We start from the raw sequence: 18,411 nt of genomic DNA on the forward strand, positions 1-18,411 counted from the left end.
GTATATCTCACAACCATTCATTACCATAAGTGAATCAGGTAATAACACAGAAATCAGAATATCTCACATCCATTTATTATACTTGGAGAATCAGGTAATAATACAGAAATCAGAATATCTCACAACCCTTCATTACCATTAGAAAATCAGTAATAACACAGAAATCAGAATATCTCACAACCATTCATTACCATTAGAAAATCAGTAATAACACAGAAATCAGAATATCTCACAACCATTCCTTACCATTAAAGAATCAGGTAATAACACAGAAATCAGAATAGCTCCCTGGTTCCCTCACAACCATTCATTACCATAAGTGAATCAGGTAATAACACAGAAATCAGAATATCTCACAACCATTTATTATACTTGGAGAATCAGGTAATAATACAGAAATCAGAATATCTCACAACCCTTCATTACCATTAGAGAATCGGGTAATAATACAGAAATCAGAATATCTCACAACCATTCATTACCATTAGAGAATCAGGTAATAACACAGAAATCAGAATATCTCACAACCATTCATTATCATTAGAGAATCAGGTAATAACATAGAAATCAGTATATTTCACAACCATTCATTACCATTAGAGAATCAGGTAATAACAAAGAAATCAGTATATCTCACAACCATTCATTATCATTAGAGAATCAGGTAATAACACAGAAATCAGAATATCTCACAACCATTCATTATCATTAGAGAATCAGGTAATAACACAGAAATCAGAATATCTCACAACCATTCATTACCATTAGAGAATCAGGTAATAACATAGAAATCAGTATATCTCACAACCATTCATTATCATTAGAGAATCGGGTAATAATACAGAAATCAGAATATCTCACAACCATTCATTACCATTAGAGAATCAGGTAATAACACAGAAATCAGAATATCTCACAACCATTCATTATCATTAGAGAATCAGGTAATAACATAGAAATCAGTATATTTCACAACCATTCATTATCATTAGAGAATCAGGTAATAACACATAAATCAGAATATCTCACAACCATTCATTATCATTAGAGAATCAGGTAATATCACAGAAATCAGAATATCTCACAATTATTCATTATTATTAGAGAATCAGGTAATAATACAGAAATCAGAATATCTCACAACCATTCATTATCATTAGAGAATCAGGTAACACGTGTAGTTTTAAAAAAACAAATAGTTCGTATTTCATATGGCTGTAAGATTGTGCGATGTTGTATCAATTTAATTATATCTATGGCAAAATATAACCTGCTTATCTGGCTGAGAACATGTAAATAAGTAACTTATTCAACTCTGCTTTGTATTTGACAAAAAAAGGTAAATGTAAAAAAGAAGATGTGGTATGATTGCCAATGAGACAACTCCCCATAAGAAACTAAATGACACAGAAATTAACAGCTATAGATCACGTACTGCCTTCAAAATTAGCAAAGCCTATACAGCATTGTCAGCTATAAAAGGTTACGTTTGTAATGCACAAATACACTATTTAAAAAAGACACACTTCTTGAACACACTAATTTGGATTTCGAGCGGACAAGTCTTTGATCTTACTCCTTAATGTTTGGAACGAAGCGGAGACGCTCCAAATACTAATATTCAATTAATTTGTTTGACCTGATTGGCCAGAGGCGTAGCAAGAACGCTCCTACGCGGCAACAGATTAATTTAAACATATGAGTATGTAATAAGAACTTTGTGAATATTAAACAAGTTTATTTGAGAAACCTTTATATTTTGTGTTATTCTTTTTCTTCCGCCATCATTTATTAAAATGAAAACCTGTTTTATCATTTGAAACATGATGCAACAACTTCAACATTACGACCAACTAAATAAAATAACAACACATGTAACTCTTGCAAAACTTATAAAGAACGAAAATACGATAATACTGTCGTATGCATTATCCCAAAAGCCAAGCACCTCGAACATACTCTTGCGACTTTCCGTATTCCATTTATCTCGGAGTTCAGTATTTTTGTGATTTTACTTTTTATGCTATATGTTGATATTTTTTCACAATACTTTTACAGGTTGTGGTAAGTCAGCGCTTGTTGCTAACTGGGCGAAACAGATTGCGGATTCTGAGAAAGACACATTTATTTTTCTCCACTTTATTGGAAGTTCAGCTGATAGTGCCCACTATATTAAAATGATCAGAAGGTATACAAATATATGAATATGAACAAATTGAATAGAAACAGTTTATCTATTGATTTAAGGATATCATATGAAAGGATGCGTTTTTGCAGACCCAAAGATATGCCTATCATTTGTAAAAAAAAATTAGACGTCGCCATTCTCTTAATTGCAATGTATTTCAATAATAATTTTTTTTTAATTCTTAGTTTTATAGTAACTCAAATCATTTGTCTGTTTTTAATCCCGTTACAAACGAACGCAAATTAGATAGAGCAAGCTCGTCTTGCATATGTACAAACTAGATGACAAAATTTAATTTCTGTAACTTAAATATGTAGATGGAGATCTTCTTGATTTTACCAAATTATCTTTTATTTATGATAATCGAACTTGTACATGTTGCAATCTTTGTTTGTTTTCTATGTTGTGTTTTGTAGTCTATTGTTTGTGGTCTGGTCATTTTTCATTTTTTTTTTGCCAATTTTCTCTTCGACTTTGAATATCCTTTTGATATCTTCCGTCTCTCTTTTAATGTTCAAACTTGTGACTTAAACTTTGACAAAATGATTATGTTAAATAAAACTATTCAATCTTATAAAGGTCGAAGAGAAAATTGCCAAAAAAAAAAGGAAAACGTTTGATACCAATTTTTCGTGGATTTCGTGGGTAAAGATTAACCATTAAATTAAAATTCCAAAAAAAACATGAAATTAGATATCCACGAACATAAAATGCTTCCTTAATACACGAATATTTGTACCCACGTAAATAAGTGAATCCACAGTACCTACACTATGAAGGAAAAAACTTAAAATATATTTTGTTTTGTATTACAGATTATTTGAAGAGATGAAAGTATTCTTTAGTTTTGATATGCAGATTCCGTCATCAGATACAGTACTTATACATGAAATAGGGAAGTGGTTACGAATGGCAGGATCTCTGACAAAATGTGTCATAGTTTTCGATGCTGTAAATCAACTGGATGATGGATCGGGAGTTGGCGGTGTGTTAAATTGAAATGGATCCTTAAAGCGCTTGTCTTACATGGAAATTGTTCTTTGGTTTAACCAATTATATTCTTCGTCCACGTTTAATAAGCATTTAAAGATATTATTTGAAATATTTGCATTAAATACTGTCCATAGTTATCGTTTAAATTACTTTGTCAGATGAATAAAGAAAAATGAAAAGTCCTTCTCTAAAAAAATTGATAAGTGTTTACAGTATTAGTTATATAAATTGTGCAATTAAATACCAATAGTTAATTCTTGTCTATAAAACATTATAATAATATTTAAATAATGTCAACAGCCAGAAAAAATGACAACTAATGTTTGCCAAAGGGACAACTATCCACCAGATACTAAATGACACAGATGCCATAGCCTTGGATATGTAAGATTATTTTATATCTATTAAAGCTAATAACACTGAAATAATATTCATTTAAAACTTTATTACAGAAAGTACTGAACATGATTTGTTGTGGATACCATCAGACATTCCTCCCAATGTTTTTCTATTGATATCAACGCTTCCTGGCAGGGTTAGTTAACGATCTTTATAAAAAGTCGATAGAACTGGAGCTTAACTTTATAAGTTTTTCATAGTACAGCTCTGTGTTTAACCATGCAAGCGATATCTAATGCTTTTAACGTTTTATGCAAGATGTTATCATCATGGATATTAAACCAAGAATACAGTCGCGTATTTTTCTGAAATAAATTGAGGCAATTTTAGTTAACCGATGTTCAAATCGCATTTATCGTTAAAACAAATCCAGCTAAAAGAAATGAACGCGACAATGTAGGCGTCTTTTACCATGAATGCACACATCATAAACGCCAAAATGATATACAGAGTCAGATAAAAAGAACACTATAACACGAAATTAATAATTAACGAGTACCTAGAATATATAATTCAAGATCATCAGGTATTGTTTGAGAAGTTGAAACAGAACATTTATCAACAACCTGGTCGTTATGTTAAAAAATGTATTCAAGTTAAACAAAAAAAGTTTTTTTTCTTTAAAAGAAGGAATACAGTGTTATGATGGTTGATGTATGCATTGAAGATGATTACCTTTCTCTGGCTCATGCAATTCACTCAATTGTTGTTTGTTATCTAGATTTTTTTTCTTGCTGATGTGCTTTGTGTAAAGAATGTCTATATGCAATTTTGGTGGGTTTTTTTTTTGTTAATTTTTCAAGTTTACTACTGTATCCTAATTTTTGAAGTTTTTTCGTATTAAGGCTTTTTGTTTTGCTCATACATTGTTGTCAAGATAATGGCATTATATGCAACTGTCATACAAGTAAGAGTTGTAGCTGGCTATATAAACATGTTCAATCTATCATTTTGTACATAAGGAATTGTCTGTACCGAGTCAAGAGTATGACAGTTGTTTTCCATTAGTTTGATGTGTTTGGTATTTTGATTTTGCCATTTGATAAGGGAAATTCCTTTTTGAATTTTATTTGAAATTTTTTATTTTCGATATTTTACTTTTAAGTTAAAAAGAGATGGAAGTAAAATCATCTGTAATACTGAACCACTAAACGTATTATATTATAGGCAATGAATGCTTGTATTGAAGCTGGATTTCCAAGTATGAGAGTTAGACCTCTACAAGAATCACAAAAAATGCAGATCATCACCGATTATTTGGAAGGCATTTACGGCAAATCTTTGACTACGGAACAAAAGGAAATGATCATCAATGTAAAACAGACATCAAACCCACTTTACCTGAAATCTCTCCTGGACGAGGTAGAATTTTTGATCATTTTAAAACCAGCTTTTTGCAATACATGACAGACAGTTCCAGGTTTTGTGGAATGTTATCCATATTTTCATAGATTATAATTGTAGGTTTCTCCTACCTTTAATAACCATTTCTCCTAATTTCCAATGTTTATAAAGAAAGTATCAACGAAAATACTGAACTCCGAGGTAAATCAAAAAATATATATCAACCATGTGTTTATTCTAATTTCACATAACTTATTTAGTCTTTACAAATATTTTGTATTGTAATAAACTACACAGACATATGACTTATGATATCAAATTAGAATACTGTTATTCAAACACAGTCAATTTCAAAATAGGTTTGAAAAGCTAAAACTCTTTATTTTTTATTTAAAATAAAGCTCCATACAATACATTAAGAAATTATTAAATAAGTGCTGATATAAATCGAGTTCATTTTCATTTTATAGGTCCGTATGTTCGGATCATTCAGAACACTGACTAACAAAATTTCTGAGTATTTATCAGCTGAAAGTCCACAGGATCTTTTTGCCAAAATCCTTGAAAGATTGGAAGAGGAATTCGAGAAGGGACAAAATCCAAGGTATTTTTGTTTATCAATGTGAACATATGCATATAATCATAAATAATGTTTTCAGTAAAACAACATTAATGCGTTTCAATTGATTCTTGATCGAAAAAATTTAGAGAACATATGGATTTTTTCAATTTCTTCATCATTAATTTATCTTAATTTGTCCTTTCATGTCTGTGGTCTGTAAATGTTTTTATAACTTAACTAGTATTAGCTTTCAACAACTGCAAGAACTGTACGTTTTTTTAATTTTTTAATTGATGCTGACATTCTGTTTTGCTGATTTGTTGTTACAACACTGTCCAGAAACTGATTGACGTTGGTTGCTGTCATATTTGTTTTGTTTTAATTAGGCTGATATTTGTTTCGCTTGTTTCACTTTGTTCATATATCATATATCATATATATTTTAGATACATTATAATCAAATGTAAAGAATTGTGCATGAAGTTTATTGACCAAATCTAAGACTACTATTCACATTATCTGGACATTGTCCCATATCCTTTGTCTTTGGTATTTACGAAAGTTTATATTATATTTGAAACAGCTTTTTATCGACATTTCCTTGATTTACAGAAAAGATATTGTACGAAGTCAAGGTGGTACCTAACACTGCAGGGAGATAACTCTGTAAAATCAGCTAAACGTTTTAATCATGTTGTATTGTTAAGGAAATATAAAGCTTTTCAATGATCAAAATTAGTGTTTGTCAAACTGTTATATATCCTACCAATTTTTCCCGAGAAATTGATTGGTTCAAATTTTTAGAAATTTTTGTATTTTTTTCTAAGGGTCAAAGAAAATATTTTGTCAATATTTTATGAAAATTAAACGAGCAAAATTAATTTTAGGCAAGGTGTTGGGTACCACCTTAAGTACATTATTTGACACAGTTCAGCTTTTTAATTTACTTTTACTTGTTTTACAGAAAAGATCTTGTTCGTGATGCTACAACTGCATTGTGGTGCTCCAACAGAGGAATGTCCGAGTCAGAGCTGGTTGAATTGTTAGATGTAAGTTACATTGCATGGTTTATATTTGCAAAAACTAAAATAATTGCAACTTTTTCATAACTCCATGATAATTTTACTATTCACATAATTTGAAGATATCTTTTCGTTGTTCTTCAAAATTTCGAGCATCCGTCCCCACAAAATCTTCCCTAAAGCATAAAATGGTTTGAAATTATTGGAACCAATGTTAGGCTTTATGTATGACAATGCAGAACAATACAAAATAAACAAGTTTTACAAATTTTTAAATTATAGATACCAAGTGCTGTTTGGTCTCCATTCTACATTTCGCTGTATGAGAACTTGGTAAATAGGAATGGCATCTTGAATTTCTTCCACGATCATCTACGACAGGCTGTAGAAAGGAAGTACATCCCTACACATGAAGCTAAAGTCAAAGGTTATCTGTGTCTCGCTGATTTCCATGCAGCTAAGGACACCACCGACAGAACTGTAAGTGTTTATTTTTTCAGTCTTTCATAAGGAAAAATATCAAGATACAGTGTAGGAAACCATTAAATTCATATACCGAGCTTTAGGAACAAAGATAAAAGCGAGGACTCGCCGAGTACAAACAAATATGTTTTTCCTACACTAAACGAATATTGTTTTTCATCCTGCAATTCGAAATTGACCTGGAACAGCTTTTGGCATCCAAGCCAGATACAAAGAAACTGTTAATTTATAGCTTACGTTTTTCACTTCATGTTATTTGTCCATCTTTTATAGTAGAGATTTTGATTACACGATAAAATCAAATAAATATATTCATCTTACCTCCTTCAAAATTATTGGTTCAAAGCAAAAACGATGGGAACCTATATATTTGATCTGAAGATAGTAGGCGCAAGTTCAACGCCGATTTGAAAAAAAAACACGGCGTCGAGGAAAAGGTTAAATGGTTTCCCGGACAACAGTTGAAGAAATTGATGATGAACGATTGAAAATAAATGCAGAAAACATATTAAAGTAACCAGTTGTAATTGTTGGCATTCCCATTTGGATGTACCTATGGAAGTTGGTTGCTAATATTGAAGCCTTGATCACTTTGGAAGATAAAGGCAACCTAAGTATACCTCTGTTAAATTGTCATACGTTGATTAATCAAAAACGAATCCAGGTCATTAATCAAAACCGAGGGAAACACATCAACAATAAGATAGGCCAGTAGTCTAAATGCATAATGTGAAGATAGTCGGTAAGATAAATTTGTTACAGTATGCTATTGACATAATATACGACATATGTGAGCTCAAGAAATTCATTACGAGTCGAGAGCTTTTAAATGACGTAGCATTCAAAATATATCACTAATCGTAAAATATCATCCAGGTAGAAGAGTTGCCTTTCTTGCTGACCAAAGCAGGACAGTTGGAGAGACTAAAAGAAACAATTACAGATCTGGAAGTCTTCTATAGATTGTCGGACAATGAGGATGGAATTTTTGAGTTGATCAAAGCTTGGAAAACGGTAATTGAAATATAAGAACTGAAATACACGTTTCTGCTATTCTGAACTCAGCGCGTTTGACTTTTGAATTTTTATCATATGATTTTTAATTGAGAATAGGGTTACAAATGTTAAGAATGAAGATAAAACCGGTAAAAAAATATCGTTTTTTTTGTTTCATACACATCTCATACGTAAAAAATATACTAAAAAAGAATCCGATGTCCCCATCGTAGTTCCTGATCTTTTAAACGAAAACATTTCATTAATAACATAACGGTCGAACACTTATATGTGGGAAGATCTTTTATTCTTTATTTTTCATCAAAATACAAGACACGATCAAATTGCCTGTATTTTCCTGAAATTTAAAAAGCAAAAGAAATACACCAAAGATGATCACCAATTAAATTAATATATAGATTTCCTGTGAGTAAGGTAAACACGACAAAAAAGATAGGAATTGATTCTTATTACATATACATGAAGTGTACTTATAGGATGCTATCGACCTTAAATGTAATTCTATTTACCAAAAAAATACCTTGAATTAAAACACACAATATATCAGTTTAACAATTCATCATCTATACAAGGCTTAAGGTCTGACAGGTTTATTCAATAATAATAAACTTGTCATTTGATTTCCAGCTTGGTGGATTCGACTTGTCAGAAGAAGCATACATGTCAAAGGTACAAAAGATACCCAAGAAGGATATAATGCAAAATTCTACATACTTCTGCAAACTGTACAGGTAAAGAGAATACACTTGTTATAGAAGGACGTACAATCAGGAAAAAATATTAAATCATATACTTTTATTGTGTCTAATAAAAAAAATAATAAAAAAATAATTAGCTAGATGTCAAAAAATTCGACTATACATTCATTTGTCATTCAATTAATACGTGAACAATCTATGTACATGTCCAAACTATCACAGATGAAATAAATGAGAACAGTATCATTATATGTAAGAAAGACTGAAATCAACACTGCACAAGTGTTACAGTCACCATCGTGCATTGTTTGTGTAAATTCACCGATTATTGATGCAAGAGACGCTTACCCTAGTTTGGGTCTTAGCGCAACTTGTCCTGCTCCATTTAGATTTATTATATTCCTTGCTGAGTTTTTTCTCTTCTGTCTGTATATCCAAGTTGAATCTACGGATTATACACATCGACAAACCACTGTTGTCTCATATGACTAAAAAATTCTAGATAGGCAAATTTAACTGATACTAATGAGACAGATCAGGACAGATACACATGCAGAATACAAATAGCAAACCAATATATATACACATATATGTGTGTATAGTAACATTAACACCAAAAAGGCATTAGAAAAATAACTCCCACAAAAGCATTTGAATGTTAAAAGCTGCAGAATTTGTTGGCAGGCAGTTGTCTTTATTTAAGTACTCAAACTTTGATTTGAAATTAAAATGCAACACATCCGGAATCCTTTGGGAAATGATTATAAAAGAGGGACAATAGATACCAGAGGGACATTCAAACTCATAAATCGAAAATAAATTGACAACGGCATGGCTAAAAATGAAAAAGACATACAGACAAATAGTAGTACACAAAACAGAAAACACAACATAGAAAAATGAAGACTAAGCAACACTATCCTAACCAAAAGGGATGATTTCAACTTCACTATTTGGAACTCTTGGTCTAATAGCTTCCTTGTGAGCTTCAACCCTCTATCAAGGAAATCCTGATAGGAAACGCAAGCCCTCGAATATCATATCAGTTGATGAGAGATATAAAACCACATCCACCTTCATTTTTAGTTGATGGTTTATACTAATGATACAGAGGTCATTTTGATCAAATCATAACTGAGTTTATTTGAATACCTGATCCAATTAACCATTATTTTAACAGTCGATTGGGAAATTTCTTTTTGATCATTGGAATAATGGAGGCAGCAAAAAAGATTTTTAAAACACTGATTAAACAGTTGGAGCTGAACTATGGTGAATCTCATGGGACTGTGGTGTACAATGTACATGATCATACTTGGAAATATCGATGTAAACACCCGGATGTTATTAAGGTATTTCTATTAAATAATTGTAAATCGATCATTTTCTACATAAGAAAATGTCTGTACCAATTCAGGAATATGACAGTAGTTATCCATTCGATTGATGTAATTTTTATTTTGCAATTTGATTACAGACTCTCCGTTTTGAATGTCTTTAGAGTTTGGATTTTTGGTTAATTTACATTTTAAGCAGCGTAATTCTAAATCGATGATTTGCTGTGTTAAGTCTTATAGCATTTAATTATCATGACTTTACTGTATACGTACTGGTTTGCTTTTGAAATATAATGTATCTTTAAAGATGCTCGATGCCAAATTATTGGTATTTGCAAATTGAAGAACAAACCACGAAGAGCTAAAACATATGGTTCACCTGGATAAGTTGTATTCCAAGTAGACGACTTAACGTATGCAACTACTCTTGCATAACATCAGAAGTTAATAAAACAGCAACATTGTTGATCAGCAACTGACAGATGAAAGTCATCCACGGGAATTTAATTTCATTGTGAAGAAAGTTAATTCCCCTTTCCTCTTTCTATTGTCTTGAAGACTTATATAGTAAGACATTGTGAAGTTTGTTAAAACCTAAAATCTGTAAATACAGAAATTCAAACGCCAATGATGACATGTTCATAATAGATTAAGTAGATCTAAAACTATGCTACGGTTCCTATATATTTGTTTCAGTTTGTTTTATGTTTTAAAACCAAAACCTTATCTCCATTGTTATAGGGATTACATGAACTAGGAACTGTGTACAGCAAACTTGGCGAGTATGATAAGGCGGTTAGGGTATACATAGATGCCATAAATCGTCAGAACAGGGTTACAACACCAACACAAAAACTACAGGTAGGTAAATGAAAATAACAGATAACGAATATGTTGAATCCAAAAGAATAGCCGAATCCATGTCTCAAAATTTTAAAGATTTCACTTCTACGAAATTTGACACATATATATTTCGATTTATGCCAGGACCGTATCACTGACTAATGAACTACTGATAAAACGTAAAAAGAATGAATAATGTAAAAGCGTTAAACTTTCAAGAAACGGTACAAAAAAATATGATAGGTATTTCATATACTGGTGTCAGTCCACTAATTAAAAATCCTTGTCTATTCAAAGTTCACAGCTTTCTAAATAGTTTACCCAAGTTTTAACTTCATGGAAACCAGGTATATCCGTATTGATACATGTACATGTATCACCTTTCTGCATGCCAATGTTCAAGTCTTATAACGATTTTCTACCGTTCGGAAGCCAGGTACTACTAAAATAAATAAGCCCGGGTTTTCTGTAATTCTTAAATTAGTATACTGTGGAGCTTATCAATCCTCAATTTTTAGTGGAAACACTAAGACAATTAAATGTAAGCTGAACATGGTCTAGATATATTTCTCTTTTACCACAAAAGTCATTTCTGCAAAATTCTCTTTAGTTTGAATAAGCCATAACATCAATAAACCATAACATCAATAAACCATAACATCAATAAGCCATAACATCACAAGCACTGTTTTTTTTTTATTTTATGAAAAGGATACTTTTACCTACATACATTCTAAATTGGAGAGGATGAATTGGTGGTCTGACACCTACTGGCTGACTTAAATGACGTTAACTAGACCCCCGTTTATCTATATAACGTAAACACTAATGAACGAGGTTTTTTGTAAAGGGGAATATTCTGTTTATTTCATGTTACATTTATTTGCAGAATATAAAGTGCGTCCTTTTTTGTTCTTTATATACTGCACCTGATAAGATCCTTATCATTTGTATTTATTCATAACCTATGTTCACTGAATATTTCTTGATTATTTGTTTAAACATCTGTTTAATATGTATATATATTTAAGATTGAACACAGCTTTTGAAAAATGATAACATATAATGATATTAAAAATTGCTATATTTTCTGAGTAAATATACTTAGGTAGCTTCCTAATTTATTTGATGATATGTTTATATAGCTTACTTTTTATTTTTTTTAAAGTTGTGTGAGGGGTTGCTTGGTTTATCGACAGTATACATTCAGAAAGAAGACATGTTAAAAGCTAAGAAACTAATGTTGAGAGCATTAGAATTAGCGACATTTGTACTTGGAAAGAAACATAATTTTGTAGCGGCCATTTTCACTAGGGTACGTATACGTTATCTAACGCGTTATAAATGGTACTTAATATAGACTCGTGAAAAATTACTGAAGTATTAGTATATTATGACATAATCAATTTCTTAAAAAATTATCACATATTTGAATAACGAAAGAACTATATTTTGCAAAATTAATCCAATCGGAAGAAGGCAGGCAAAATCCGCAGACATTTAAGCGTCATAATATGTCCTCATGCGGTCCGAACTGATAATCATTTAGCACGACCCGCCGGGTTGTTTATATAGAAATATACTCGATAAGTTGTAAACTTTGCCTGTAGGCAGGGTAAATAAAATTAAGTAAAATCAATCGAATTTTTTGCTTATATCTTTTCGTGCTAGACGATTTAAAACAAAATGGTAGATGGGTTGATAAATATGCATATTTCCATATAGATTATCGATAGAATTCGCATTTAAAATGAGATTTTGATGTAAAATTACATGTAAGGAGGGTTGGTAAAAAGGATGATTCGGATGTCGGGAGGTGGCAGGGCTCCTTTTATGGAGCATCAAATAGAATATATACATAGATGGTTTCAGAGTAACACTCCAAACGTTGGCTTGTAAATCCATACCCCTTTTCGAAATCCCGGATCTGCGGATCAGAGTAATATTGTGCGCTTACCTTTTCGTTTTCTGTTTCTTTGTTATTTTTGTTTTATTTTTATTCATCCATCCTGAAATCAATTTGGTAGGTTCCTTATTTCACACTTGCACTGTAAGGGGGTATTGCAATATCATGGTTACTGAAAGACAATGATTTTTTGTAAATTTTCACCAAGAACATTTCCTTCAAATTTTTTTCTGGCATATTTATTCTGTGGCTATCTGCACTTCGCAACAGCTCTAATGATCAAAATCTGCCTTTTAAAAAAGCAACATCTCTAATGTCCTGATAGAGTAGCTTTCTTTTCTTACATTTGGCATTTATGAATATCTAACCTTTAGTGTTTCTCACTAAAACCCATTAGTGATATTCGCTCCTTTTTTTTCGCTATCCATTTATTGAAATAATTTTATTTTATTATGATATAACAGCTTGGTCAACTTTCCTACAAACAAGGCCGTGTAGATGAAGCCTTGGCATATTGTCTACATGATCTGAAGGTGACGAGAAGTGAGGTCGGTACCAATCATCCACGTACTGCCATTGTCCTAAATGAAATTGGACTTATTTACGATGATAAGAATGACAGCATGGCCACACAGCTTTATGAAGCCGCTTTATCAATTTTTCTGGAAACTTACGGCAAGAATTTTCTCGGGACTGGGACAATACGGTATGCATTTTGTATAAGTTTTGCAAAGTTGTTTTTTTGCACTGTCAAAATATGTAGATATTATGCCATCTGTCATTTCACCTTTAGTCTTATGTAGTCTGGCGTATTAAATTATAATCCTGGTAACTTTGATAACTATTTACACCACTAGGTCGATGCCTGACTGCTGGTGGACGTTTCATCCCCGAAGGTATCACCAGCCCAGTAGTCAGCACTTCGGTATGGACATGAATATTAATTATATTGTCATTTTTATAAATTTCCTGTTACAAAACTTTGAATTTTTCGACATTACTATGGAATAGATTACCTTAGACGTATTTTGCACCACTTTTTGAAATTTTGAGTCCTCACTGCTCTTCAAATTTGGCTATATAACTATTTTTATCTGAGCGTCACTGATGAGTCTTATGTAGACGAAATGCGCGTCTGGCGTATTAAATTGTAATCCTGGTACCTTTGATAAATATTTGTTGTTCTAGAACAGCGTGATTTGTTAAAGTTGTGATTCTTATCATTTATTTTTTTTTTTGGCGAAAAGTTGCACAGGAAATCAAGTCAATGAAAAGGTGCCTCATTTATTTACAGTATAGCATATATACAATCATAAAACAACAGAAACATATGCATAAATAAAACAATACTAAAATACTTACTGTAAAAAAGACTAATGACAGTCATGAAAGCAAACTCAAAGTACCAGAACATCAATCAAATAAAGGAAAAGAAGATGTGGTATGGCTGCCAATGAAACAACACTCCACAACAGACAAAATCACTGTAATTAACAACTATAGGTCACAGTACGTCCTTCATCAATGAACAAATCCTATAACGCAGAAATTCAGCTAAAAAGGCCCCGAAATGACAAATGTAAAACACTAACGGCATAATTAATGTACAAAATATAACGAAAAACAAATGTGTAACACAGCCACAAACGACAACCACGGAATTAATTGAGACAGTACATACACACAGAATGTGTACTTACACTTTTACACTGTTTTCAACTGAAATTCGGAGTTTATACTTTGGAACTGTAGGTGACGTTAGTTAAAATAATTCTATACATAAAACAGGAGAAGAACCTGTATACCTGTCTGTATCAATAGAAAATAAATCATTCAAATTCAAAGCGGCTTCAAAATGACAATATTATATAGTATCCGTATATTCTTCCTTGAAAGCCAGCAATTTGTAAAATATCTGTTCGTCAATTACCTTCAATGCCAACAGAACTAATTGAAAATATAGTATTTTAATGAATGGATGTTATTTTAGAACACACTGTGATTAAAAATTTAAAGTAAATATTATTCTGCACCTTTCAAATGTCACTTTTTTCAATAAAAACAATTTATTGAAATAAAATTAACTATTAGCAAAATAAAATCACAAAAACACTGAACTCGGAGAAAAAATATAAACGGAAAGTTCCTAATCAAATGGCAAAAACAAAAGCTCAAACACATCAAACGAATGAATAACAACTGTCATATTCTTGACTTGGTAAAGGCATGTTCTTATGTAGAAATATGGTATGAACACTTGCAGTGAAAAAAAAATTAAAGGTTCTTGTGATAAGTGCATTGATAGTTTGGTGCCTTTTTATATATCTTTATAGTAGCAGGTCCGAGAACACAATTATTTCGTAGTGCATTTCTTTTAGAACATAAATGAAAATAAAAAAAATCCCACCTGCGCTTTCTCAAAGAAACTTTTACAGTGTGTTGTACTACTTTTGGGACAAATTATATCAAAATTATAGAAAACTTCATCGTCTCTAACTCAAAATATGGACAATTTTATCTTTAGGCCGTCTTGAAATCTTTTGACAGCTTCCGAAGTACTATTTTTCAACCTTTTTCACCTGGACCAAATCACTACTTTCCTTTAAAATTCTGGACCCAAATTTTTTTACAGTGTAATTTCACCCCCTACTTGCAATTTGAGGCATTAAACATGGAGAAATAAATTTGGAAGGGTTATAAAAATTAATGGCAAGTACCCCCTGTCAACACTAGGGACTATATTTGTGAACAACGAAAATCAAGGGACGACAATTGTGGTCTCGGACCAGCATGGGTTTGAATCCCGGCGAGGGAAGAACAAAAAATTTGCGAAAGCAAATTTACAGAACTAACATCGTTGGGTTGATGTTTAGACGAGTTGTATTTATATATATATATGTTTTGTGTGTTTTTTTACAAGATTATTATGGAAGAAATCTATTTGCACCAAGTAATGCGTTCTTTTTTGCAACAAGGTTTAGAATACCTGGTATCATTTGTGCCAAAAATGTATTATTACACCTTTTCGTCAGTACATTTTTTTAAAGTTTACACTATACAGCTGTTTAAAATTGAAAAAAAAAACAAAATCAAACTGGAAGCAAGGAATTCACTATTTGAATCTATCATCCCCAAATACATCAGATGCGTCCTAACAGCCATTAGTTAATCTTACAATTTGTACTGAAATTTGATAATATAAAATATCTTATTGGTTATTATATCTAACTTTTTGTTTTAGGTACAATTTAGGAGCGCTTTATTTAGGCACAAATCACTTTGCTCAATCCAAATACCAATTTACCGAGTCCTACAGGGTATATGTGTTATTTCTGGGAGAGGATCATCCCGAAACCAAAGCCGTAAAGCAGGCGCTGGATGTTGTTTCCACTATGGCACCATACGAATAGAGAGAACCTAAATGCGTGATTTAGTAGATTTTAACACTCTGCACTATTTATAAGCGGTACCTGTATATTATATTCTACGGAAAAATCATTGTTATCTATGAACAATCCAGTACAACATTCTTTAAAAAAATAAGCATTTGAAGGAAATTGATATGAAAAAATCCATATTTTAATGATAAATGGATTTTTTTAATAGATTTTTATTGATTTTATTTGATTTTATAGGAGTTCATATTAATTTTGTCTTTCATTCTAGTTCTAGTCTAAAGCACTATTTCTATACTACTGCATCATTGAGGTGAGGTCTAGTGATGCCCATGTCGGTCCTCTAGTTTGACACATTGCTGGCTTCCTGTGATAATTTTAAATGTACCACTTGATACAATCTAATGGCCATACACTTTTTTCTCTCCAAATACGTTTAAGTATGTTGTAAATAAAATATGAGAATTTGATAAAAAAAAAAATCGTTGGAACAGGAATTTGGCAGCTTATATTTCTTTGATTATTGAAATATCTAATATTTTAAAATTTGGTAAAACACAAATGTAGTTAACGCATCTTATTAGTTTTGAAATGTTACATATTGAATATACATAATATGCAAACTTATATATATATTTTTTATTAGTTGTTAGTGGCTTTGAACTAGCTGTCAGATAACTGCGAGTACTCTCAGATCTGTTCTTAGTGTCTTTTTGTTGTCGGGATGTACAAGTACCCGGTCATGTCCACTGGTATTTTTGTCCATCTGATGAGTTAAGCCTTTTTAAACTGATAGTTCGTTCTTATGTTGTACTGTTAAACCACTGTCCTAGGTTAGGGGGAGGGTTGGGATCCCGCTAACATGTTTAACCCCGCCACATTATTCATGTATGTGCCTGTCCAAAGTCAGGAGCCTGTAATTCAGTGGTTGTCGTTTGTTTATGTGTTACATATTTGTTTTTCGTTCATTTTTTTTATATAAATAAGGCCGTCAATTTTCTCGTTTGAATTGTTTTACATTGTTATATGGGGACCTTTTGTAGCTGACTATGCCTTTTTTATCATTTACTTGCTATTCATAGCTGACTATAACTTTTTTATTATTTACTTATTATTCATATATTTATATCTGTAGTTTTGTGTCATTCTAATTTATTGTGAGCCGATTTTGATGTAACTATACTTTCTGATAATACTCGTATAATAAAAATTCGTCAATGCATCTGGACGTCAACATTTCAGAATATTTTAAGCCATAAACTATTATACAGTTTGTTGTTTTATAAAACTTGGTTTGAAAAGATTTTGAGGTCACAGCGCCAAGGTCACAAAAATAGCAGGTACAGGTACATTTGATTTATTCAAAACATTTGATTCAATATGATATCTTTTATGTCCAACGCTATCTTACTTGTTACAATAATGTCCCATAGACGAAAAGGCCTCTGCAATCTATTGTTTTTTAAGTCGTAAATTCAAAATTACAGCAGTTTTGAGTTTAATTTGATGTCTGCTGGTTAATCATACCACACCTCTGCATTTGTATCAAAAAAACTTGTATGAATAGCATTTCTTAAGAGAAAAGAGTAATTGAATTCGAAGTCAATCAGTCGAAGGTCAAGGATATAGCAGCTATAAATTGACATTTGGCTGATTTCTTATTGGCCCTTGGAAATTCAAGTAAGATTTTCTATCTGAAAATCTCAACATGAATTACATGTAAAATATAAATTAAACAAAAATACTGAACTCCGAGGAAAATTCAAAACGGAAAGTCCCTAATTTTAAAAATGGCAAAATCAAATGATATACTTCCAAAATTCTTAACAATTGTGCCAAATACGGACTAGGTAATTGTCTATGCCTGGGATAAGAAAATTACTGAGCCTGGTTATATGGGGAATATTTTACTTTTATCCATAAAGAGTAAGACATACACTTATAAAATAAATCAAAAAATCAAATTATTTTTTATGACTGACATATGTCCAGTGCACGATGTTTTGTCGATATTGTCAACATCGCAATGTCAACTTTATAGCGTCGTTATTGTATTTGCATTGTATCCTATCTATATGTGCTATACCTTTGTGTTTATACCGTTCAGATCGTATACACAATGATGTTGACAATATCGTGTCAACATCATGTTTATGTTGTATATAAAGAGTCTATACCTTTCTGTTTACATCGTTCACATCGTACACATCGTGATGTTGACGAT

General features: G+C 31.5%; 1 protein-coding gene across 1 annotated transcript in view; it reads left to right on the forward strand.

The window, feature by feature from the left end:
• The window catches only part of LOC143079166 (TPR repeat-containing protein DDB_G0287407-like), a 31,294-nt gene extending 13,871 nt beyond the window's left edge, over positions 1–17,423 (forward strand). Inside the window, exons 5-18 of the mRNA XM_076254394.1 lie at positions 2,059–2,188; positions 3,004–3,173; positions 3,634–3,716; positions 4,748–4,942; positions 5,395–5,528; positions 6,451–6,535; positions 6,791–6,988; positions 7,868–8,005; positions 8,636–8,739; positions 9,887–10,058; positions 10,785–10,904; positions 12,055–12,201; positions 13,257–13,498; positions 16,034–17,423. Coding sequence (XP_076110509.1) covers positions 2,059–2,188; positions 3,004–3,173; positions 3,634–3,716; positions 4,748–4,942; positions 5,395–5,528; positions 6,451–6,535; positions 6,791–6,988; positions 7,868–8,005; positions 8,636–8,739; positions 9,887–10,058; positions 10,785–10,904; positions 12,055–12,201; positions 13,257–13,498; positions 16,034–16,202 — 2,087 coding nt within the window. The 3' untranslated portion in view covers positions 16,203–17,423. The remainder of the gene's footprint in view (positions 1–2,058; positions 2,189–3,003; positions 3,174–3,633; positions 3,717–4,747; positions 4,943–5,394; positions 5,529–6,450; positions 6,536–6,790; positions 6,989–7,867; positions 8,006–8,635; positions 8,740–9,886; positions 10,059–10,784; positions 10,905–12,054; positions 12,202–13,256; positions 13,499–16,033) is intronic.
• Positions 17,424–18,411: the final 988 nt, after the last annotated feature.

Source organism: Mytilus galloprovincialis, chromosome 6, assembly GCF_965363235.1.
Source record: "Mytilus galloprovincialis chromosome 6, xbMytGall1.hap1.1, whole genome shotgun sequence".
NCBI classification, from domain to species: domain Eukaryota; kingdom Metazoa; phylum Mollusca; class Bivalvia; order Mytilida; family Mytilidae; genus Mytilus; species Mytilus galloprovincialis.